At 45.4% G+C, this 24,295-nt stretch overlaps 2 protein-coding genes across 13 annotated transcripts; one reads left to right on the top strand and one right to left on the bottom strand.

Annotated features, from left to right (window-relative positions):
• The first annotated feature begins 316 nt into the window (after positions 1-316).
• UCK1 (uridine-cytidine kinase 1) lies at positions 317-5,540 on the top strand. The gene is made up of 7 exons (XM_075772710.1): positions 317-455; positions 738-897; positions 1,759-1,855; positions 1,982-2,124; positions 2,222-2,316; positions 3,537-3,585; positions 4,003-5,540. The coding sequence occupies exons 1-7, from the start codon at positions 369-371 to the stop codon at positions 4,188-4,190; spliced, it is 819 nt and encodes a 272-aa protein (XP_075628825.1). The 5' UTR covers positions 317-368; the 3' UTR covers positions 4,191-5,540.
• Positions 5,236-21,004, bottom strand: POMT1 (protein O-mannosyltransferase 1). 12 transcript variants are annotated; one of them, XM_075772694.1, is made up of 21 exons: positions 20,844-21,004; positions 20,038-20,155; positions 19,246-19,389; positions 18,852-18,958; positions 18,203-18,253; positions 17,713-17,859; positions 16,586-16,697; positions 15,779-15,844; positions 15,117-15,210; positions 14,498-14,653; positions 13,762-13,892; positions 13,458-13,553; positions 11,992-12,084; positions 10,876-10,972; positions 10,694-10,786; positions 10,071-10,191; positions 9,693-9,790; positions 9,055-9,168; positions 8,415-8,541; positions 7,697-7,874; positions 5,236-7,475 (listed from the first exon to the last, which is right to left on the bottom strand). In XM_075772694.1, the coding sequence occupies exons 3-21, from the start codon at positions 19,365-19,367 to the stop codon at positions 7,301-7,303; spliced, it is 2,178 nt and encodes a 725-aa protein (XP_075628809.1). In that variant the 5' UTR covers positions 19,368-19,389; positions 20,038-20,155; positions 20,844-21,004; the 3' UTR covers positions 5,236-7,300. The 12 variants fall into 12 exon arrangements, with proteins under 12 accessions (XP_075628809.1, XP_075628808.1, XP_075628812.1 ...); XM_075772693.1 differs by having other exon boundaries at positions 20,947-21,001; XM_075772697.1 differs by having other exon boundaries at positions 16,586-16,625; positions 20,947-21,001.
• Positions 21,005-24,295: the final 3,291 nt, after the last annotated feature.

Raw genomic sequence — 24,295 nt, 5'->3', positions numbered from 1 at the left:
CATATATTTGTGTTTATATGTCCTTACATTGGTATGTTGCACCTTCATGTTTCTTCATGTACATGTTGCTGCATATACGTACATAAACACACACCTACGTACGCACACACACATACACGCACGGGCTGTGCATACGCACGTGTCCGTATGAGGTACAGCTCTCTGCAGTGAGGTATAGCGGCCTACGCACATGTATGCGGCCGCACGTGCCCGTGCCCTCACCGCGAGACTGCACCGCCCCGGGGCTGACGCCGGACGCACTCAGCGCACGTGCCCCGCCGCCCCGCCCCCCGCCCCGCCCCCGGACTACATCTCCCATCGGGCCCCGCGGCAGCGCGCCCCGTCTGTCTCGTGTCCCTCGGCCTGCCATGGCCTCCGCCGGCGGCGCCGAGCCGGAGCGGCCGCGCCCGAAGCCCTTCCTCATCGGCGTCAGCGGCGGCACCGCCAGCGGCAAGGTGAGACCCCGGTGCGCCGCCGCCTCTGCCTGCGGCCGCCGCTCCGCGGCGCTACGGGCGGGTGGCTGGCTGGGGCTGGGCCCGCCGGTCGGGGCAGCCGGGCGGGTGGGCTCGGGCTCTGACGGCGAGCGCCGCTTCCTTCCTCCGCTCCGGGCGCCGCCGGCTCGGGGCGACGGTGTGTGTGGGGGGGGTCGCGGCCCGGCTGCCCGGCGGGGCTCGGCTTGGCCTGGCGCCGCGGGCCTCCTCCCGCTCTGCCTGAGCCCCCGCTCCCCCCCCGCTCAGTCCACAGTCTGCGAGAAGATCATGGAGCTGCTGGGGCAGAACGAGGTGGACCGCCGGCAGCGCAAGGTCCTCATCCTCAGCCAGGACAGCTTCTACAAAGTGCTGACCGCCGAGCAGAAGGCCAAGGCGCTGAAGGGGCAGTACAACTTCGACCACCCGGGTGAGGCTGCTCGCTGCAATGCTGTGGCTGAAGCCCTGCAGCCTTTTTCCTGCCTTTGGCATGGTTCAGTTAGCGTTGGAGACCAGCTGGGGTTTCCTGAGTGGGCTTGGAGAAAATGAGAGGTATTGGGTAACGGAAATGCTCTTTCCCCCACCAAAAGGTGTTTGTCTTCCGTGTGTACACATTGCTATCGTGAAAGCTGCGCTGCTGCGGGTAACTGCTGGTTTACTGCACCTTTGCAGAGCGATGCTGGACAGTTAGAGAGCATCCTGGCTTGCACGGTGCTCTGTCTCGTTCTCAGCTGCTCAGAGGCTCTGTAATAAACTATGTTGTTCCCCAAATCCTTTCCTGATATTTCTTGCGCACATAAACAGCTGCTCCCCTTGCTTGGGGTAGTGTTATGGACTGCAAATGGGACAGCGATCTGCCCTTGGCTGAAGTCTAGAGCCTGCTGTAGGCTCACCAGGGCACATAATGCTTTTGAAAAGCATTAAAGATGTTTGAGGTTTTCTAAATTACTCTTAGTTAACAGACTAAGAGTTGCACAAAATCATACAATTACCAAGTAGTTTTGTAAAATTATATAATTACTAACTTCACATTTGAATTCTTAATTTCATTGTATTGTAGTTGCTCATCAACAGCAAATTCTCTCTTTATCTCTGTAACCAAGTATAGCAGTTCTAATTTGGGTGGGGAGCATTGGATTGCTGCTGGTAGGAAAAAATAAAGCATAGGTTCCTCCTTTCCTGCTGTACTACCAGGCAGAGAGATTTTCCTTGAGGTCTTAAAAAAAATCTGAGCAGAACACTTGATATAGCAGCATCTGAACATCTTCCTCTTAAAACCTTCCCCTTGCAGATGCTTTTGATAATGATTTGATGCATACAACCCTGAAAAGTATTGTTGAGGGGAAAACGGTCGAGGTACCAACGTACGACTTTGTGACCCATTCTAGGTAGGTTTCAGTGTTGTGTGAAGTTTTGGCTTGTGGATGTCCCCAGCTGAGCCTGCGCATGGGCTGCTGGCCTCTGGTGTGAGATACCCAGAGCACATTGTTGAATGTGGTTTTTTTTACTGGCAGGCTGGCAGAGACAACAGTGGTCTATCCCGCTGACGTTGTCCTCTTTGAGGGGATCCTGGTTTTCTACAATCAAGACATTCGGGATATGTTCCATCTCCGTCTCTTTGTCGACACGGATTCTGACGTCCGACTGTCCCGCAGAGGTAATGCTGTGCCGTCATGGGCAGCGTCAACCGTCTCGTGTTCTTACCACGTGGCAGAGGATGGATAAGACTTACTGGCTTTGTCTTCCTGTCCCAGTTCTGCGAGATATGAAACGTGGGAGGGACCTTGAGCAGATCCTCACGCAGTACACCACATTTGTAAAGCCCGCCTTCGAGGAGTTCTGCTTGCCGGTACAAAATGTTTCGCTAATTTGATTGGGGGGGTTTTTGAGGGAGAGAAGGAGCAGGGTCACTTGGGGATTAGCTGCACTGTAGATGCAGCAGTAGTGGCTTTTGATATTCATGTTTCAGGAGTCCCACGCTCTTCCCCTCTGCCTCATCTATTTAACCATTACAAGCTGCTTGTTTAAGGCACTTAAATGGTTGGTCCCTTCTGCTTGCAAAGCACTGTGGACATTTTTTCCTAGAGCCTGTGCACATTTTTTCACTGCTCACTGCCATGGCTATTTTAGCATGGGTCCCTTTGACTGAAACACTCCCACTCTGTGTTTATTCTTAAGTCTTGCAGGAAGAAAGAAGAGCTTGCTATCCAGCAGAATCTCTCTTACCAGGGAGCACTGGTGAAAACCTGGGGCAGACCATTAGAGCGTCTGTTTGCTAGGCTATACAACTTAGGTGCTCATGTAATCAAATTAATTTGTAAAAAAAACCCAAACAAAACCCTTTGAGAAAAAAAAATCCTGCATGTGGATTAAATAAGATGGAAATGGCTAGCTCAAGGGCCTCGTGCTCTAGATCAAAGCAATTCTGGGATTGTAAATGTACTCATTAGAAATGCTGATTTGCTAGCCTTTTTATAAGTAGAGGGGGGGAAAGCAGGGGCTCTGTGGTGGTAAAGATCAATAAAATGTCATCAGAGGCAGGAAGGAATTTCACACACACATTGGGTGCCTTGGCTCTCAGCAGAGATTTAGCAATGGCTTGTGAAATGCTGATTAGACCCAGCTCTTGGCAAACAGACCTCAGCCTTGAAGCAGGCGACCCATTTGAAGGCAGTGTACTCTTCAGAAGTGTAAAAGCAAGTACTCCATGCTTGACCTACTGCTTCTACCTGCTGATTCACTGCAAAGGGGCAGCAAGAACAATCCCTGACCTTAAATCCAGTGCGTGTTTGTTATCCAGTATGACTTCACAATAGTGGAGGGTGTCCCTGCCCGCAGCAGGGGGGGGGGTTGGAACTAGATGATCTTTAAGGTCTCTTCCAACCCAAACCATTCTATGATTCTGTGAATTCATTTAGGTGTTACTGTGACTGAGAGCTTTAACTTGCAGCCCCAGAGCACAGAAACCTCTCTGTCTTTGCCCTCAGCTTTCTGGTGTTTAGTAGCTTCTTCCTGGAATAAAGTTGACTTTTCCCACTAACAGTCTCCACCACCGTTGCTGTTTTGCAGACAAAGAAGTATGCAGATGTGATCATCCCCCGAGGAGTTGACAACATGGGTAAAAGGGAGTTTGGTTCTCTGTATGATTTCTCTGGGAGACCACCTTTGGGGTTGGGAAGAGAGCAGGTGGCAAGCCACTGCCCTGTTTGCATGCTTCTACAGAAAGATGTTTTGCTGGAGGGCTGTGGGAGAGGGAGCCGCTCAGAGCCTGAGCAGAATGACCAGCCGCTCGGCCTGTGGAGGGCTGGAAAAAGTGACACACGTTTGGAGATGCAAACCAGGACACCAGCGCTAAAGCTGGTGTTGCAGGTGCTGGTTTGTGTTGCGGTCTGACCTCACTGCAGAGGGCAGGCATAGTTTCATTTAAGGGCTTGTTGTTAAAACTTGAGCTGAACAAGGCTGGATGCTTCCCGTTTTTCTAGATAGCTCAGCCAAGAAAGCCTATGGGTCCTATATTTCCCATTTCTCTCTGCAGTTGCTATAAACCTCATAGTGCAGCACATTCAAGACATCCTAAATGGAGACATCTGCAAGTGGCAGCGAGGGGCAATGAATGGACATGGTCGGGCCTACAAGCGCTCGTTCCCTGAACAAACAGAGAGCACCAGCGTGCTAGCGGCCGGCAAACGCTCCCACCTGGAGTCCAGCAGCCGTCCACACTAACCTGTCAGTGTGTGAAGGATTTGGCTCTGGTCCAGACTGATGCTGAAGACCGCTTTGGGAACGAAGGACTTCAGCAGAGTGGTTGGTGAAGTGCCCTTTAAATCATCCTACCAGTGGAGGGGATACTGATGTGAAACTCCTTGCAGAGGGGAGCGGAAGGAGTTGTTCTACCACCCCTCTCCCCTCCAAAATCCCTCCCCTTTTATCCCTGTGATGTCTGGAGTTACGATGTTACTTGATGAACTGGTTAAAGGCAATGCTATTTGCCTTTTTTTAATTTTTAAAAATGACATCTAATGCTGAAGTATCCCCTGAAAATTAAGCGCTACCATATGATTAGCAAGATACCCCATTTCCCTGATAATGATCTTCCTTAGCAGGAAAATCAGCTGCCTGTTTTTTTTCAAAAGAAAAAAAAAATCAGTCTTTATCCAAGACTAACTCTCATCCTGTTAATTCTAAGACGCAGGTGCAGTCCTTTTACTCTTCTCCACGTTGCTGGGACCTTGAGTTCTGGCAGTGCTCGCCTGCTGCCAGCCTCCTTTTTAGCATGTAGAAGAATGTGGGAGCAGGAGTGACATGTAGAGGAATCTCTTCCCTAAGATAGAGAGGAAACAGAGACCATCTGGGACAAATGGGGACTTGCAGTTCATCGAGGGGAATAGGCCCAAGAAGTTGTGTGATTCTGGTTCGTAAATTATTCCTTTCTCAGCTTGCTACACTGTATGATTTTTTTTTTGGTACCCAAATAGTCTCCTTTACTGCAGTTACTGAATGCGTGAGCTCCAACTGGATTGAGTTGCTCATGGAAATAGAAACCTGACCTTGTCAGTATTAGTGTCTTTTAGGGCATGTCTGTACTGCTGGTTGCAGATTTTGCTGGGTGGAATCCATCCACTTCCAGATGGGGGAGAAAGCTGAGAATTGCAAGACCCTCCTTCTGATGGCACAAACAGCTCTCTGCACATGCTTCTACCCTCAAACAGGGCCAAAATGGTTGCCTTGCACTCAGGCAGTTTAAACTCAAGAATGTCTGGTTTTTCTAAAAAAGAGCAGACAAGAGGCTGCTCCCGGTTTCTGTAGTTTGCCCCAGATAAGCAATGCTGCAGCAACATGACATCTCTGGGGGAAAAATAATCATCTGAAGTGCCAGTTGGGCTTTGAAAATGTCCTTGTGATATCCTTGAGTCTGGACTTAGGGTGTAATTTTAAGAATGTGAGTAGGGAAGGGAAATATTATTAAGAGGAACTTTTTCATATTTGCTACTTTTCTAAACCCAGGGTCTGGCTATGTTGGTTGTGGATGTGTTACTTTGGCTAATAAACAAATGAATAAACAGTGAGCAGAAATGACCATTTTTATATAAAATGATTTCGGCTACTTGCAGTACACCAGCAGAAAGGCATACCACTGGAGATGCTCTTACACACAACAGTCTCCCCCCCCCACCCCCAACATTGTTAGCTTTAGTTTACTACTGGTTGAAGCTTTAGAGAAAAAAAAAAGATTTTTAAAAAAAAAATGTGGTCTGCACTTTCATTGCTATAGTCTTTTCAACACTGGAAATGGGTACAGGTTTGTTAGCAGTTAGTGATCACCACAGTTTGGTGGTACACTTCTGCCATGCCAAGGAGGAAGCAGCTCATTTCCTAACTGCTGCTGGGTGCTGTTGAGCTCAAGGTGACACACTTAGAGTATGAACCACTGCACTGAAGCATTAGCTAGCTGGACTGACTTAAGTTGGAGCAAAATAGTTACTAAAAACCTACTTTGAATGACTGTGGTGGTTGATCATCCCTTCTGGGGGTGGGGTGTGGGGCTCAAACCAGCCTTGAACCAGCAGTAAGGAATGCTACAGTAAAAGCATCCTGGTCTTTCTAGGACTGCTGTTCTTGGTCAGCTTTGAGCTTATTGTAAGGTCCTGCTGCTATAGCCACATGAGGAAAAAACAAATCAAATGTGGTGCAGGTACTATAACCCTTGTTGAATATTTCTACAGTGCTCTTATAGATCCCCACAAAGTGATCCCAGTCCTTCATGTGCACCTTCTACCCTGTGACTTCCTCTGGTGCAGGCCAGGGCATGGCCTGACTTAATGACCATGTTTTTACCCTGAACCTGTGTGTACAAGTCCCTGTCAGCCTGATCACTTCTACCGTACTCTTAGGAAGTGCCTCTTCCTATGAGATCTGAGGTGTAACCCTGCAGCCCAGTAAATACAATACTGCTGTTGCTAGTAACAGGCCACAGGCTTCATAGGAACTGCAAGGCTAAGGCCAAATGATTCTTCTGGCTTTAGCTGACTTCTCGGCCTGCCTGAAGCTTTGTTTTAGCTTCTTTAGCTGTAACAGCAATTTTTTAATGTCTATTTGTTTTATTTTTGCTTAGCTTCATAAAAATTATGCTTATGGCAAATGACTATACATAGATAATACCAAGTCATTATTCTATGCAGAATGAACTATTTATAAACTTAGCTTAATGCTACAAGTTAATGAACCAGGGATGATAGCAGAACATTGACGTGGGGGGCAGAGTGCATTTTTGAGGAATGCAGTCATGGGATGATGCTGAAGACTGCAGGGCCAATTACTGATAGTTAAAGATGTGTGAACTTTGGAGCTGGGAAAACCCAGCTTTTAGCGGTAACAAAGAAACCAGAAGATTATCCAGTATGTTTGAGAGTAGCCATTTATAGTCATTTGTTGTAATAGGGAATTGCAGACCAACGTGCCAGGGAACATAGAAAAATAGTCCTAAGTGCAACAGTGCAAGAAGGAAGACGCCATCAATATCATACTCCCCAGAAAGAGGAAGAAACCCGTGCCACATGCTCTTCAGCAACCTTCAGACCTCCCCCCGCCCCCGCCCCGAGGGGCAGTGGAAGGGTGAATGTAACTGGTAGAGATTGGGAATTGTACTTGTAACAGCTATATTACTGTTGAGACCTTTATGTAACAGTATTCTTTTATTTTCTTGTCCTGTAGTAATTAGATCTGGATTACTATCAATTATTTGATCAGACTGTTAAGATTTCAATTATACTAACAATAAATTCCTGGCGTTGCATAAAAGGTGTTTCCTTTTGCCTGTAACAGGATTGCGAGTGTTACTGTTTTCGGATAAGGATGTTCCAGCTGTCCTTCCAGCGCAAGTCCTTGAGTTCAGTAACAGACAGCGCGGGCTCCCCATAGGTGACAGGGCTGAATGTGCTATAGACAAGGTAGACCGAAGAGAACCAGGCTACCAGCAATGCACTGAACATGCTCTTGAGAAGCAGAGATCTGGGATGAGAGAGGGAAAGAGCAGTCAAGTTACAGCAAGGCTGGCCAAACACGTGATCCAGAAGGAAGTCCTAAAGCTGGCCTTTTTCCTAAAGACAAATGCCGAAGTATGGCCACTGCTGGAAAAAAATATCACTGCCTTCCCTGCAGCAGCCTGCCAAGGTGACAACCCTGGAGAAAAGAACTGCATCACTTCTCTTGTCTATTTATCAACCAAATACCTGCAGAGATGATCGCTGAGATGCTGTAATACGATGGGAATCAGGAGAATCTGGAATGTGAGGGCAGGCAGGTAGTGGTACAGGAAAAGCGTTTTCTCCATCAGGAAGAAGGGCAGGTAATTCACAGCCCAGCCTCCAACACAGATCCCCCCAGCTGATACCCATGGCTGCCATGCACCTGCAGGAGACAGGAGATGCCATCTCAAAGCACTGGCTCTGGAAACAGATTACAGCCAACATGAAGCAGCTTCACAGCAGGACAGCAAAATGTACTGCCAGAAAGGTCAGTGTAAAACTGACCAGCCACATAGAGGAGGTGGTACCTCGACTGGAACAAACAAACACATCTAAAATAAATCCCTCCTTACACGGCCAGTAACTACCGCTTTTAAATCACCACAAAAAGGCTCAGTAGAATCCAAATCTGATGCCAGGAGATTTCTTACATCCAGGGAATGATTCAAATAAATATTATGCTGGCTAGTACACTGTTTCATAAGGTGATGGTCATATTGTAATGACCATAATCAGTCTATTCATGGGCTACTCTAGATGTTTTGGTGCCCCTAATAATTTCAGGGTCAGTGGGCAGGAAGAAATGCAGGCATAGCCAAGCACAGAGTTGCAAAAAATGTGGCTTTGGGGCCATTAAAATGTAGCAGAACAAGAGACAATTACCCCCCCCCCCTTCACATATACACAAGCAATGGAATCAGACCTTCAGGAATGTCGTAAATTTTTCTTCTTCGTCGTACCAAGTACCACAGGGACAGACACGTGTAGACCAGTGCAGCAACGTTAGCTGAAGCCCAGGTGACAATATTCCCAAGGAGGTGGATCTGGGCCTGAAGGATAGAAGACAGTCTAAGCCAGAAGCAGGAACATACTATTGCAGTTCTTCTAGGTAAGTTTAAATATTACCTACACAGACTTACTAAATTAAACTTCAGCATGTGCCTGGCTAGTAACCGGCTCTTTCCTGCAACAAAGCAAGCTGATAAACTTTGCTGCTTCAAGACTCTGTTGTAATATAAGGCATTTAAAAGATGCTGTTGGAGATGAACTCATCTTGTAAATTGAATCAACAATGGAAACTATTAAACTCCGGTTTTCCTTTACCAAAAAAAAATGTGCAAGAAGACATGATTTAATTAAAAGCAACTACTGTCAAAGCTCTATCACATGCCAAAAATACCCCCAACCCTCAGGGAAAATATATTCTTAATATAGAAGAGTCCATCCTGGAGCAGCTGCTTGGCTGGAACTGCAGCCCTGCTCTCGCACTCATGGAGCTCACATCTGAACTGAAGTCTGCTTTCTTCACTAGGTTCATGTTTACCTCCTCCTCTCATACTTACACCAGAGGTGGGGTGGAGCCAGTAGGCAATATTTGTGTCCATTGTGATCCAGTCAAGAGCAGAGGAGCTGTACTTATGTTCCGTGTCTTCATTTTTTAATGTGAGTATTTTCCACTAGGGAAAAAAGGTAAACAGAAGGCTTTCAGAATTGGAACAAGGAGTGGGATAGCAGGCATGGGTAAACAGTTCCAGATGTAAGACGTTAAATTCTTAACCTGGGAGTGTAGAAAGATTTTGCATATCTCATACTGGATACTGATCAGTACAATGGTTTTATTTTGTTCTTATATAATGCACTTTCCTTAGTGAATTTCTACAGTGTTAGTAAGGGGCATCAACACTACTGACTGCCTGTACAACACATTACAGTTCAGTTTCAGGCAGCTTCTGGGTGCCCAACTGATCTCCCTCCCCCTTCTTTTTTTTTTTTACACAATCACTTGGGTATTTGTTACAGAATAGCACAGGTCTCTAATGCCCTTCTAAGTGCATTCAGAAATACATTTTTTCTTCAGTGAGGAAGCCAAACTCCTTCAGCAAGGAACAAACAATGAATCCTCAGGCCCAGAGTTTGCAGAAATGCTCAGATTTCTGCTCTGCAGCAGAAGGAAAGATGAAGAGAGTAACAAGACACTCACCTGCAATTCTGTGAACTTTGCCATGAAGCTGAGGTTTTTACTTATGTCCATCTGTGTGGGAGAGTGGAGTTCCACTTCTCTCTCTTTTTGCTCTTGGCCTGGAAGAAAAGAGCCTCGCTCAGGAATAACCACATAATGAGTAAAAAGCTAGAAAGGGGAGAGAGAGCACATAGGATATACCCCTGGCTCCTCACACTCCCAGGAGCCCTTCTCCAATACACAGTTCAACTGCAAGAGTGCTCTAAGGGGATTTGTAAGGATTCTGACATCATAGAGCCAGAGCCGGCTGAACATGCATACGCACGATACCACCTTCCTATCAACATGAAGCGTCCCCCAGTCACAGAAATCTGCTTCCAGAACATGGTCAAGACGTACTTTTCCCATATCTGTGCTCTTCCACATTCCACACCATGCTCTGATGGTAGCCTTTGGATAGCTTCTCTCCAACCACCTCCAGCTGCCGGTAGCCCCACTCAGGTAAAGATGCTCCACTGAGCTGAAAGTTAAAGATGACTGTAAACTTACAGCCCTGCTAACCTGAACTTCAGGCTGGAAGTTCCTAGGCCCTGCCTGAGCAGTGGATGACAGCAAGGGACTGCTAGAAAGTATGTGAAGTGTCACCATGCAATACTGTCTCAACAAATGCTACAGCCATAAAGTCAGTGAGTCTGGCAAATTCTGTGAAGAGATCCTTAACTACTCCAGCCACTGTCACATACTACACACAGACTCAGCATCAATTTCTAAGGCAGTGTCTAAGGCCCAGTTGCGTACAGCAGTCAGAATCTCCTGAGAAGGAATGAAATATGAGTATGAGTACCAGAAACATATGCTGCTCTTTTATCACGTTGAGCAAGTTTATTTGTTCCTTTTATTTACTTATTTGGTTATTTGTTTTAGTGGTTTAGGCATTTTGGAGCAGAGAAATCAGTAGTTTATGAGATTATGAGAAATGCATGGAGCAAAAGCTATAGGCAAATAAACATAACTGCACTTGCCTTTAGCACTGCAGAGGTGTTCACATGAACAAACCTCACTTCCGACAGAATTGTCTTCCACACATCTGTGTCAGACTCCCGATTTAAAATTTCCTACAACAGAAAGATGTCTTGATCATTGTATTGTCTCACGTGTTTCTGCTGGAACATGATGAGCTCCTCCCTTCCCTTTGACCACTCACCACTCTCCAGAGGTTCTGTGCTGGCATGGAGATGTTATAATCAATATAGCAGGAAACTTCTTGGGAGTGGGGGCTAAGAGGGGCAGCAACGTCATGCCTAGAAGACAAAGTGAGATCCTCCAACACCATTTCCCAAATTCATATAAAAAGCAAAGCCATAAAGGTATTGAATTGGCTCAGACTAGATTCAGTAATAAAGCAAAAAGTAACTCATTTATACAGATTGCACTGTTTACTCTGCAAGAGAACACTCCCCACTACCAAGAGCTGCCAGGAACAGACTCAGAGGAAGCCAGTACTGATGCCTGTGAAGCCAGGCTGGAGAACAAGCACTGATTGTTACAAACAGAGAGGCTGTTCACTGGGGTTTCCAATAATGAACAAATTAGGTTTGGAAGAGACATAGCAAAAACCCAAGCTCAGAACAGCCCCCTTCCTAATCTGAGTGATATTCAAGTACATGCAGACACCCTTTGGGAAGCAGTCAGGAGGCAATTTCCTACTGCACTCTTTGCAAAACAGGCAAGAATCCATGGCAATCAGCCATAGCACACCGGATCCTCCAACACATCCTCCTAACTTTCAGAGCACATCCTTCATGCAGTAGTATGCCATCCAAGTCAGCGGAGTTGACTTTGGGCTAACAGTCACACAAAATACTAAATCTCTGCACCTGCCTGGAGCAGAGGCAGTGAAGGGGCAAGGATGAAGACTCACCAAGGGGACTATGTATTTAGGAATCTGCAGAACTATTGTGAATTGCGAACATGGGTGAAACCATCACTAGCCCCACTAAAGACCACTGGTAGAAAAGACCAGAAACAGCTATCAGCCACTGAACAGTCCGTGATTAGTATCAAATCCCACTGCCAAGTCACCTGCAAAAAATAAATAAGCATACAGCATCCTTTCTCTGCGCCACAGGGATGGCTTATGTAACTAACCATGAGGTCTCTCCTAGCCCCACCGTTTTAAGAATCCATGACTAACAGGCAGTTTATAGCACATCTGAATGCAAGGTCACTGTGCTTCAACCCCTCAACAGTTATTCCGAGGCACAACAAAGAAGAATGAGCCAGCAGGCTCAGCAGAGCACAGGATGAGGAAAGGACTTACGTGTTGAGGTACCGAGTTGTGATGCCATGGACCAGCTGCACGATGTGTCCGTGCCTGACAGGACGGGGTGGGTTACTCACCACCAGCTGCTGCCTGGTGGAGTGACACCCAAGAGGAAGTGGTTACATTCTTCTTTCTATATAATGCAACCTTGTCATGATCAAACTGTTAGGTCAAGAAGCTGCAGGCAGGGAGAGACATTTCGACAGTAAGATGAGAAATACAATCAAACTATAGATTGTACCAGAACGGAAACAAAGCTCATCAAGGCAGAGGTGAGTTAAGGGCAGAATGAGTCTGAGGATTGGTAATGGGATACCGACACCCCAGCCATTAGGTCAGATCTGAATCCAGGTCAGTCAGGACCGAGTTCAGATTATTCCCACCACACACCTGTTTGGTGGCTTTTGTGAAATAAGTGCTTCAGTGAGGTCTGACAGGTGTTCCTACTACAACTGATGTCACTTTTGGCAGAATTATAAGAGATCAGTGGCTATCTCCACCATGAAGACCAAACTCTCATCTTGCTTCTGGACAGGGCTAAGGCGTGCTTTGGCAAGGGGGAGCACTGCAGTTCACCTAACTGCTACCTTTACTTCACTGTTCTACAGAAGGGCTCCACATCCTCCAGGGCTTGTAGGAGTCTCGAGTTTGAAGAATTTTAAGAAGATACTGGGTTTCTGTCATTCTGGCAGAGTCCCTATTTGAAAGGTCTGCACTATGGACAAACTTTCCCAATGTGGATATAATTTATAATGGCACACAGTCCTTCTGGTATGACTTTTTATACAGTTCCCAGAGCAACATAAGAAACCTACAAAAGTAACTTTTTGATCAGTATGAAATATCACACAAGGGTTTTTACTGGCAAAACTACAAGAACAGAAAGTCCTGCTCCTCACTGACAGTTACAATGGCAAAACACTGCAGCACAAACCAGGCCTCTCAGGCACAGGCATCCACTTGGAATCCCTCCCGATGTGGCAGATTCTACAGCTCATCCCACACGTTAAATACAAAGAAACACTCATTCTGCAAAAGTGATTTCTACTCTCTTCTGAGACCCATTCGAGTTTGATAAAACTCATCAAGGCACTCTAATGCCATGGCTCATACACTTCAAAAAGCAGAACTTCCCTTTCGTGCAAAGCACCTGAAGAGTTCCCACCGATCTCATGAGTTTTAAAGCTCCCCTCATGCAGACCACAGCCCATGTTCTGGCAGAAGCAGTTCAGACAGAATTTCAGAGCCTTCAATAATGCTTCTACCATATTGAGGCGGACTGTGCAAAGAGCTGCCCTTACCAACTCTGCAGCTGAAATTACTTGCTCAGGATCACACATGGCCTCTATGCCCATAAGCAGAGAATAGTTATGTCCAATCCAAGCTATGCCCTGTTTAGGTTTTGGAAGCATATAGAAGCTATGCTTACAGCAGCTCGGCATTTAAATCTCTTGCGTACTCACATTCCAGGATCTTTGACAATCCACCAGTTGTTCACATCCTTGAAGGGATAGCAGGTCACCTGCTGTTGATGGGAACTTCCTCGGCCATTCTCATACCTGTACAGAAGGTTAAAAAAACCCATAGGTGCGTAACAGTACATTTCTGTGCTCAACGTAGTTACAGCAGTACAGATCAGCACCAGATCACTGGCTCCATTCCTACAGAGGAGATTGCCAGGACCCAAACTGAGATACTTGGATCGGCAGGTGAAGAACCATAGCAATTGTTTCATGCTAACGATACAACCCCAACCGGATTCCTCACCTGATGGGATATGTATTCGTGTGAGAGTGGAGCCAACACTGCAGGGGCTTGCCCAACACGTTCCGCAGAGTAATCTGAGAGCCGTAAGCCACCTCTAAGGGCTGACCCTGAGTGATTCGAGCCAGCCCACCCTGAGAAACATAATGATAGGGTAAGTGGAGAGACGAAGAAACAACCCAGAGGCTGTTTAAATTCTATTAAGACTCACGTCTCACTTTTACAGAGCAGTATCTTAGCACAATATCTTCTCATTTGGTTGTATCTACAAAAATCTAGTCTTGCAGCACCATACTCAGCAGATAGAAAATATGGCAATGCCTGAAAGACTTCAGGGTCTTAGTCAATATCCCTAGAGCCATGCTGTTCTAAAAGACAGACTAAGCACTCTTCTACAGAAAATCATACTGTCATCCTGTAGTCTACAAGGTCATCACTTAAGACTTCAGTACTGCATCTACTTCTGTGGAGTTTCCTGTAGGAAGGGACAAATCTTCAGCAGAAGAGCGAACATACTGTTCCTGGTTCACTGGGAAAAGCTTTTCATCCATTATTAGGATTTCAGTCATTATTGCTTCATCTTAGAGCAGTACTGCAACAGCAAAGTAATTACATACAAGGAACAAATATGCAAGGTTAAAGGAACAAGATTGCACACCTTTCTTCTAATAGTGAACCCAAGACAGATTTCCCCCACTTGTCCCCTAATAAATCAGTTTCATGGCCACCCTTCCTTTACCTCTAAGCTGGCTTGGAAAGCACTTGTCATAATCTGGTCATGAGGCCCAGAACGATACAGCAAAGTCAAGTGAACATAGAAGAACGACAGGTACATTGCCATTGGGATGATGATGAGGGCCAGTGCCCTAGCTAGAAAATGGCACATCAAGGAAACCTAGAAGAACACCGAGAACTCAATGGTTTCATGCTCCAGATATTAAAAATATTAAAAATACCAGTGCACTTGGCTTGTGTTGTTTGTGTTTTTTAAGTTTCCCCAACCACCCTCATTCAGCTATAACTTCGTGGACAGCTGGATAACTTCCACCGAGGATATGAACTGCAGCCAGCAGGAGGTATGTGAAACAGTATAGGTTTTGAGCCACAAATCACCAAGACATGGATAAGAGCAAAAAAGCCAGACACACACACATGCTTATCTAAAATTTAACTCCATCTTCTCCAGCAACTGAGCCGGGAAACTGTTCTATGACATGACAGTTTGCAGACTAAGACAAGGAATTTTCGTACAAAAAACATCTACAGACAGCATCATTATCTGTGGGCTCACAAGGCTCCTGTCTGGCTCCTGTACTGAAAAGTTACACATAATATATTTTGCATGTTGTGCTACCTACATTTGAGAAGTTCTGGTCTCCTATCATGTGCCAGAAGTGGAGTCCTGCGATGGCCAATAGCAACACATAGGTAAACAGGCCCATATATTTTACTCTGAGAAGAAAGTGCATAAAAAATGAACACAATTAAAAACTACACAATTACCTAATACAAGACATAAACATTCAAACTTTCTCTTGAACAGGATGCATTAAAGTCCAAGAACTTAGATCCATGACAAGTTTAGTACAACAACAACGTAAGTTTCAAGGTTTTGACACCAGAAGATATCATTTGTTTGCCAATTACATTAAAAAAACCGCAGTGACAGAGAACCTTCTTGATAGCAAGGTGCCAGATCACAAAGCACAGAGTACCTAACTTCAGACTTATGGAAGCTTGAGGCAACTAGAAGGGAAGAGTGAAAGTTAATTTATAACATAACGTCATCTCTGAGAAATGCATTTTGTTCTTCCCAGGACAGTACCCTCTAATGCCTGATATTGCCCACTGTGAATCGACATCCTCTCTATAGAAACAATCTAACTCATTAGAAAGTCATGGAGATGTCTACTCAGAACAGCACCAAGAATCAGTCTTGAAAATCCAAAGCCCCACTGATACCTCAGATGGCAGGCAGGAAAGTCAGCTTACTAAAATAAAGACAGACATCATCACTCACCCAACTGCACAAGAACAAGCTACTCCAGTCAACAGAAGCCAAAACCACCAGCTTCCAGAGAAGGAACTTCAATAAAAGGACAAAGGAAAGGATGTTATGGTGAAATCTGGGCACCTTCTTAGGATCCTGAACTCAGTAATTTAACTTGAAAAAAACTTGCAAGACTCCACTATTCCTTATTCTATTCAGAGATATCTCATTCTGAACCTCCTATGCCACCAACTCTCAGCCCTGACCTACAAGGCGGTGTTAAATGCGCTTCTCTGTATCCTGAAAAGCAAAACTGAGAGCTTCCTACCTTCTGAGACTACAGATAAAAGAAATGTATTAAATCACTTGCTGGGCTCAGTTTAAAGATAGTTTTACTTTACTAAAGATTATTTTATCCTCTGCAACAATCAGAGAACATGTGAATTCGCAAGAAAAGAGACAAATATCTCTAAATTTAGTACCTGTAAACAGTAACAAAGGAGCGTTAAGTAACGTGTTATCATCAGTGTTTCTGCGCACAGAAGGAAACCTTCCAGTAAAAAATCTGGGTGGGCAATGGAGTGCTCCCAAGGAATTTTGGTTTTATTGTAAAATAAAAAAGACAAACTTGCTCCTATTTAAAACAGTCTTTAACACTCCTCAGAAGAGAAAACTTCTGGGGCAGCCGTATGAAAGGTCAAAATATTGGATTTTACAGACAGATGAACTGAGTTGCAGAATGGTGAAGTGACTTACAGAAAAAAACCCTCATAGTCTATGACAAAAAAAGAGTCACCACAAGAATATCCAAAAGGATGGGAAGCAATCCAGCTTTACCTGTGCCTTTGCAAATTGTAGAACTTCAGGTAGGACAAAACTGCAAGTAGGATAAAAAAAATCAATATTGATTCCAGGAGCATGAACCTTGACTGGGTGACCAAAGAGTTTTCTGTTGGAAGAGACAGACCAAAATTAGAGAAACTTATCTATAGGCAAGTGCTACCTCAATCACATCGTTATCCAACAAAAGGACCTGCCCCTTTAAGGACAGTCAATTAATTTGCAATCTCACTGGCTGTAATAGGGAGGTGTTGAGTTTAAAGGGACAAAACCTTCCAGCAGGAGCAAAGTACATGGCCATAACTATCTCCAAAGACAAAGAGGTGGGCAAGTAGTAAAGTCTGGCAGGAGGCAGATAAAGGTGCTGTGCTTGCCTACAAAGGCAAATAAAATCAATGCTGGGAAATCCAGAGAGGTGCCTCGCAGGGCAATGAGAGTCAAGGCAGTGATCCCAGCAGGCAATGATGATAAATCTTCAAGAAAGGGAGCTGCAACGAGCTGCCTTGTGCAGGATTCCCTGAGCCAAAATCAGAGCAGCCAGCAGCTAGGAAAGGTTTCTCTTATCAGACTGCTAAAGGCCTGTTGAGAGGCTCTTTCCCTTTCAGGCAGCTCCCAATAGAGCCTCAGAGAAAAAAACAACAACTGAGTTATGCACACCAGAACAGTGTCAAATCAAGGTGCTAAGTACACAGACTGGTTTGCTGCAGTTTGGAGATGAAGAAATTTGATGAGCTCTGAGTGTAAGTAAGGTCGTCCTGCTGATAAAACCAGTATGTTGTAACTCATCCTGTAAACCCCAGAGGAAGAGAGTACAGGCCTCCTTGGATGCAAGAAATGTAGTTTTCTGTGAGGCTGATAAGGCTTGGCTTTGCTTAATAATGAAATGAACTTGTGTAAAGCCTCAGCCTAGAATGGCAGCCTGCTGCAGAGCTGTAAGGATAGAGGGGACCACAGAGGCACAGCAGAGACTGATACAGGTCAGGGCTGAAACTGGGCTCCAATGTGTTGTTAACATTCTGTGGGGAGATGCTACTCCAGCCTTTCATGTGCCCTAAAAATTCACAAGGGAAAAAGGGATCTTTCTCTCTCTGTATGAAGAATGAGGCCCAGGGGAATAATCTTACCTAAGAGAATCAGAAGGGCAGCTCCAAGTGCAGCACAGTGGGAAAACTGCAGTTCTATCAAAATCTGGTACGCTAAAGGCACACAGAGAGCACCAGCCAGTGCTGGCAGGAGTCGCAAGGACCAAACAGGAACGTTTATGCTGTATTCTGAAATAGGAGACAACAGTGATGCACAAATTTGGAAACTATTAATTGCAGAGAAGACGGATCAATACAGAACTCTTTATGACTACAAGCTGTTGAGTCTAACTCCTGCTCTTAGTAATTTATTGTCTGTCCTGTTTAAACTGTATTAATTGATTTAAAATAATTAGTGCTATGGAATCATAGTGCCTTAAACTTCTGTTAGAGACCTGCAGAAGGCTTATTTAAGAGAAGTGAAGGTGTCAGACAAAGCATTATTTCCACCAGTCAGGCAAAAGGAATCTGTCAGCCACTGAAATACTGCTTGTTTTCTCAGAGGAATGAGACAGTTAAAATCAGGTCTTACCAGCTCCAATCCTGTTCCATAAGAAGTTTCCATCAAATCCTCCTAAGTAACCTACAACATAAGCAACAATTCAGAATTTTCAGTCTCAAAACAAGTATAAAAACTGGTGCTAAATTGGTCCTGGAACCATTTCCCAAACACATAGTTTTTCCATGCCTGAAAGCTCTCTTTCCCAAAAGGGTCCTCTTTAGTATTGTTTTGCCTGCAACAGTACTTGATAACATGCAGAGGCATGAAGAATATAAATTGGGAACAACAGATTCTCAAAGTTACATGCATATTTAATCCTTTCTTCCCACACAGACACTTTTACGATGTGCATAACTGCAGAAAGGAACTCGGGCCTGAAAGCCTGCTTGTTGCCTACTATTTCTAGTCACTAGTGGTTCTTATCTTACCTTTCTCTTTATCCAAAGGACTGGATAACAAGGAGGTAATGAATGCATGGCTCCATCACCTCCCCGGTACTCGTGCAATAGCCCTCTAACAATACTAAATAAGGGAAATCCTAATTCTCTCTACCTCAGAATCTCTCCGCTGCCTTGTGCTTTTTCCCAGAGACAGGATCTGACAACTCATTTCCAACTAGCACTTCTCTCTTCCACAGCAACAGGCAACAGACGCTTCCCAATTTCAGGAGACGCCCTACCTCCCAAAGCTAGCAGCATATTGCCAAAAGGTGGGCCACTGTCATCCACGAAGAAGATCCTCTTCATGTAGAGCGAAACAAATTGGCCATAATAAACTTCATCAAAACTGAAACACAAGAGGCAGAAACACACCAAGTCTAACTGGAAGTATCCTGCAGGCTATGGGGGTACTATGGAAGGAACCACTGATTTGTTGTCAAAAGGCTAAGAATACAATGAAGTACAATGGCTTTGCCCCCTTCCCCTCAGAAGTTTCTATTAGGGAAGCAGTATCATTGTATTTACAGAGGCTGACATCAGGCAAGCTCTGCTCTTCCACTCCTGCATTCTTACTCACACATGTTTAAAAAAAAGTCTGTGTCATTCAAGAAGGAAATAAACTATTCTACTCACACTACAGCCCGTGGATAGGAAAGCCCCCAAAGACGGCTTATTAATCCCATCACAGTCAATGCCACAAGGTTCATATTTATCTCCGCAGTAACCACAACTGGCTTCTTCAGAAATCCCAACATCCTGTCAAAGGTCTGTCCAAACCTCCAAGAGCAAACAGAGTAGAGCAGCGGTCACCCTTTCGCTCAGAGCCAGCTGAAGATCACTTGACAGAAAGCATGCACCACTACTTTCTGCTACTAGCAGCTCATGGTAACTGATCTTCCAAAGCTCTCTTGCTTTCCATATTTATGTGATTTCTGCTGTATCTACAGTAGTAACTCTAAAAATGAAGTTACTAAACACACTTTGCTTCTACAAGTGTATGGTTCTCTGTCATCAACAGTAAGCTAGAAACTTTGCTTACTCTTACACTGGTTCTGCAGAAACACAATAGCTTAACTCAAGCCTACATTCCATTTTGTGCTAAGCAAACCTCCCAGCCCAAACTCTGATGCGAGTGATAAGCAAACCACATGCTCAGGCACCAGGCTGCTCAGGTAGCTTTAAAAAAAAAAAAAAAAAAAAAGAGTTACTTCCTTGCAAACTGAGCGTATTTCTTGTGGGGGGCAGGGGGCAGAACCCGCAAACATCCTCTGTCTTAAAAAGCTGCTATTAGAGCACAGGTGTAGGCACTGTAGGGCTCTAGCACAGCCTAGGGGGGAGTGCTGCAGGAAGCAGGACTGAACTCTAGGCAGAACTGCTAAAAGCTAGGTCAGAAAATAGGAGGGAATCACTGTTTTATATCCTCACCTCAATACAACTGAAAGTTACCGGAATATCTGCATGGCTTTGATCAGGAGAGAACAAAGGAAGATGCGAGCACATCACCACCATCAAGTGCAGTGCCACCGTTCTTGTTTCTCACTACCTACAAAACACAAGCACTGTGTGGAACAGACTTTTTAAGAAGCTGCTGACATAGCTGTGCTTTCCACCAGCACTGAGGACACCACACCACTGCCCCACCTCCAGGACCCAGGACAAGCACAGGCCATCACCTGTGCTCTGCCATTGCCTCGCAGGCCCTGGGACCCTAAAAAACACCCTGACAGAGAGGACCCTGCTTCTCCCTGCTGCACAGGCAGGCCCTGGGGCAGAACTGCAGCACCACCTGCTGCCCCCCCACCTCAGACCTCAAATGCCTCCTCAAAGAACCACTAGGCCCTCTTACGAGGCTTTGCATCCCCTCCTGTGAGCCTTATGCAGAGATAATAGAACCACCAGCCCCCTCCAGACGAGGCCTTGTTCCCCCTTTTGAGCAATATGGGGGGCAGCAGGACCACTTACCGCACATCTAAGCCTCACCCTTGAGGCTTACAGAGTCAACAGGACCCATCAAGCCAGCCTGTATCCAGCCCTGCACCTCCCCTTGAGTGTTTTTGAGGGACCCCTAACCTGCCACCAGGCCTCCCGCGCTCCCCTCAAGGATCACGGGAGCAGCGGGGCCCCCAGCCACCCCCCACCAGGCCTCATAACCCCGCCTTGAGCCTGACGGGGGGACAGCGGCGCCATTAACCCCGCCATCAGGCCTGGCCACCACCCTCCTTGAGCCTTACGGAGGTGGGGGGGGGGGGGGCGCGCGCAGGACCACTAGCCCCCCGGTGCCCCGGGGGAGGCAGCGGGACCAAGCCCCCCAGCCCTGAGACGATAGCAGCTCACCCCACCGCGCGCCGAGGGTGGGGGGCGGGCCCGTCCGGCGCACCGGACTCACAGCGCCGGATATGACGCCAGACGCACACAGCGCCGAGAGGGCTGGGAAACTGCTTCGTCGTGTTGTTATGGCAACGCCCGTGGGTGCGGCCTGCCCGCCATGGCGACGGTGCAAAAAAATAGATGCAAGTCTTTAACCAAAAGAACCAGCCAAAGGACATTGAGAAAAGCATAATCTGCTTTATTTTTTTATTTTTTTATTTAAATAAGGAGAATTCTTTCATATGGAAAGAGCTAATACAATCACATATTTGAAAGGAGAAACAATAGGTACTGAAACAAGGAAAAAGGGCAATAAAGAGTGTGCCGCAACTGGCCTGGTGATTCCGTGATTCGAGTTCCGGTCCAAGTAAAAGTTTCCAAAAAATATAAACAGGTTGCACGTTACACAATTATCCATCGTCTGCCCTTTCAAATATCTGGTCTACATGAAAAGACAAAGAGAGGAAAGGCCAAAAAAAATTTACTATACAGGTCATGAGGTTAAAAGCTTTAAGGAGTACAATATCCCCGTGAGAAACAACAAATGCAATTTATACAGAACCAGAGGAAGGATTCCAGCTAAGGACGACGCCTCAAGACATGCTAAAGGGTGAGCAAGCGCCTCACTGCTGCTGCTGCTGCTGCGATTCCCAGGGCAACGGTCAAGGTGGTGGCTGCAGACATCTTGAGGAACTGGGACGAGCCATAAAACCCAAGGGGGAAGGGGTCTATGGCCACTAGGAAAATCTGGTGGTCTTTGGATTAAAAACAAACAAAATAAAAGTAGCCAGACTGCTGCTGTCTCTTCACATCCAGCAGTTCCATTGCTTCGGCAAAACACACCTTTTCTATCGATGGGCCACAACTAAGTGTCCCAATGCCTGTCGTAAATTAATTCTTATTCACAAATGCATCTTTCCTACAAAGAAACTGGGCTGCTGTACATCAAAAATAACCCGCGCTACAAGGAATTAACCTGCGCTTAACCAGTCAGAAGCAAACGGAAGGTTAACAAAATGCAACAGAACAAGACCTTGGCATGCAGTGGTGTGCTCGCTTGAAAGTTAATATAGTAGCCTGCCAAAAGGTGAGACATAGCAAGAAAATGGTAGGCTCATTTTTTAATATATATCTATAAATACACAGGAACCACAGGGCAGCTTGTAGCTTTGCAGCATTCTTGCAAGGAAACTGTTAAATGGAGTGCCTCTGCATGAACACAAACACATATGGAGTTCAATGGGCTGCAAACACATTCAGAGTAACTGACCACTGTACAGCTGCCATATGGCAGAGCCAGGAACAAGTTATGGAAGATCAACAATAATACCTGTTTCACTGGTGACTGTGCTGCTTCCACTTGTCATTTAAAAATATACTGGAGTATACTGGAGCACCTCCCCCCCCCTTTTTTTTTTTTCTTCCCTAGCCTCCTTTTTTTATTTTTTAATTAGGAGCTAAAAGCAGGCTAAACTGGAGAGGAAAGCAGCACTGAATGCAGCTGCTAGGCCATGAATCCTGTGTATAAAAGAACGGTTTACACACACGCTTCAGACCTTCAGCCAAACAAAAAGCAGCAAAGTCAGCCTCTGAATATTTCTGCTTCACCCATTGTTGCTGAAAATATGGATTCCACCTCTCCCTCCCACTGCACCTTTCCTAGCAGAAACCGCCTGCAATTTGGTAGCTGATTTCCAGTCAAAGCAAAAGCAACTCGCAAAGGAATAAATCATTAGGGCTCGACCCTTCAGCAGTGGAGACTGCAAGCAGAATTATCCCCTATAGACCATATCACACACTCTAGACATCTCCATTCTCCTCTTCCCCAAGCTGAATTTGTATCAGTGTACCAGCACCCTTGGCATTTCTGCACCTTGAGGATCAGAGACTTTCCTTGTGATTCAAGAGCACCACAAACACTGCACTAACCTTGTACTAGCTTTAAACAAACAAACAAAAAATATGTTAGAGAAGAAGGATATTGCACCTTAGAAGTTTGGGCTCTAAAACTGCTTTCCATCACACAAAACTCCATTAAGTGAAAGAGAGTCTTGCCAACTGCAGCTGACAGTCACGCAAAGGTGAGGAATGGAATGAAGCTCACATGCATTTCTTGGCCTTTCCTGCACAGAATAATTCAGACATAATATATAAATAGAGCAGTGAAACAATTACTTTTTCACCTAGACCTACAACATCAAATACGTATAAATAAATTCTAGTGTTTTATTCTGTTGGGGGAAGAAATGGAGGGGTTAAAAGAGAAAGAAGGGTGACCTTTTTCAACAGGACGTATTGTAGTCCTGATGGCATTTACACCAGAGGGACTGCAATAACTTGTTTCTAGCAATAACCCAATTTCTCCAACACATTTGACCATTTTCAAGTCATACGTGGGAGGAAAGAGGCTAGTGTCTTTGTAAAGCTTAAGTAGTGTGTCTAGGGTAGGAAAGAGGGGGGCTCGGATAAGTCTCTTTAGCCATTACAGTTAGATTCTGGGCTGATATTAGCTAGGGCCAGCTGGGCAGAAGGATAATAAAAAAAAGAAAAAACACCCCAGACAATTCTGTTGTTCATGATATTCCAAGGAAGAAAATAGCAAGGGGGGTGGGATGACTTACTGGTGGAGCAATCTTTGGAAAATGTTGGGAGCAGGACTAGCAGATGAGGATGCAGGTCTGGGAGATGTCTGAAGGCTTGGGAAATATTTGTCACTACATCTCAAACCCTGTACTTCAAGGAGGAAGCTAGAGAGATGCTGGCACACTCTGAAGTTAGAAATCCATAAAACATGAGAAAAAAAGAGCTTTTGTTTTTCTTAAAGTACCATCCTATTCCTTTCCCTTCAGGTTCTCTGCCATGGTCAATGGGGACACCTCTGGAGAGGGGACATTACTATGTCTAAGTTAGTTTAGTTTTCTCAGCTCTTTAAAGCTATTGTATAAAATTCTTATTTATACTTAGCTTAAAACTTCAAATGCATCCCTAGAAAGTTATGAAGGATCTTTCCCAGAAAGGGCAGGGAAGCAAATGAAGAAATAAGAACACCTTTCAGATCTCTTCCCAAATACATTCTTTGTTCAAAGTATCTTCTTTGGAACCACCACCAAATGACTTGCTGCCACCTAGCAGAGGCAGATGGCACAGCCAGTTAGCAAGCTATCATCTCCTGCAAAAATGAAGTTTTCTTTCCCTCACTTCAGAGCAACCAGCCTACTTTACATTTTGAAAGAACTAAACAACACAAACCAAGTTAGCTGAAAGTAGCTGAGTTTACTTAAGACTACAGTCAGCTGAAGGACTCCAAGCATGTTCA

This window comes from Balearica regulorum, chromosome 20, assembly GCF_011004875.1.
Source record: "Balearica regulorum gibbericeps isolate bBalReg1 chromosome 20, bBalReg1.pri, whole genome shotgun sequence".
Lineage (NCBI taxonomy): Eukaryota > Metazoa > Chordata > Aves > Gruiformes > Gruidae > Balearica > Balearica regulorum.
The sequence above is the reverse complement of the archived record's forward strand: the minus strand, read 5'-3'. Positions and strand labels throughout refer to the sequence as shown.

What these genes read in the sequence shown, in the direction of transcription:
- UCK1 (XM_075772710.1), top strand. Translation starts at nt 369, where the DNA reads ATGGCCTCCGCCGGCGGCGCCGAGCCGGAGCGGCCGCGCCCGAAGCCC. An exon ending in GCGGCACCGCCAGCGGCAAG is followed by an intron (nt 456 to 737) that starts GTGAGACCCCGG and finishes CCCCCCGCTCAG; the next exon opens with TCCACAGTCTGCGAGAAGAT. An exon ending in CGTCCGACTGTCCCGCAGAG is followed by an intron (nt 2,125 to 2,221) that starts GTAATGCTGTGC and finishes TTCCTGTCCCAG; the next exon opens with TTCTGCGAGATATGAAACGT.
- POMT1 (XM_075772694.1), bottom strand. Translation starts at nt 19,367, where the DNA reads ATGTTGGGATTTCTGAAGAAGCCAGTTGTGGTTACTGCGGAGATAAAT. An exon ending in ATGGAACAGGATTGGAGCTG is followed by an intron (nt 17,860 to 18,202) that starts GTAAGACCTGAT and finishes CTCCTATTTCAG; the next exon opens with AATACAGCATAAACGTTCCT. An exon ending in TACAATTTGCAAAGGCACAG is followed by an intron (nt 15,845 to 16,585) that starts GTAAAGCTGGAT and finishes CTTTTATTGAAG; the next exon opens with TTCCTTCTCTGGAAGCTGGT.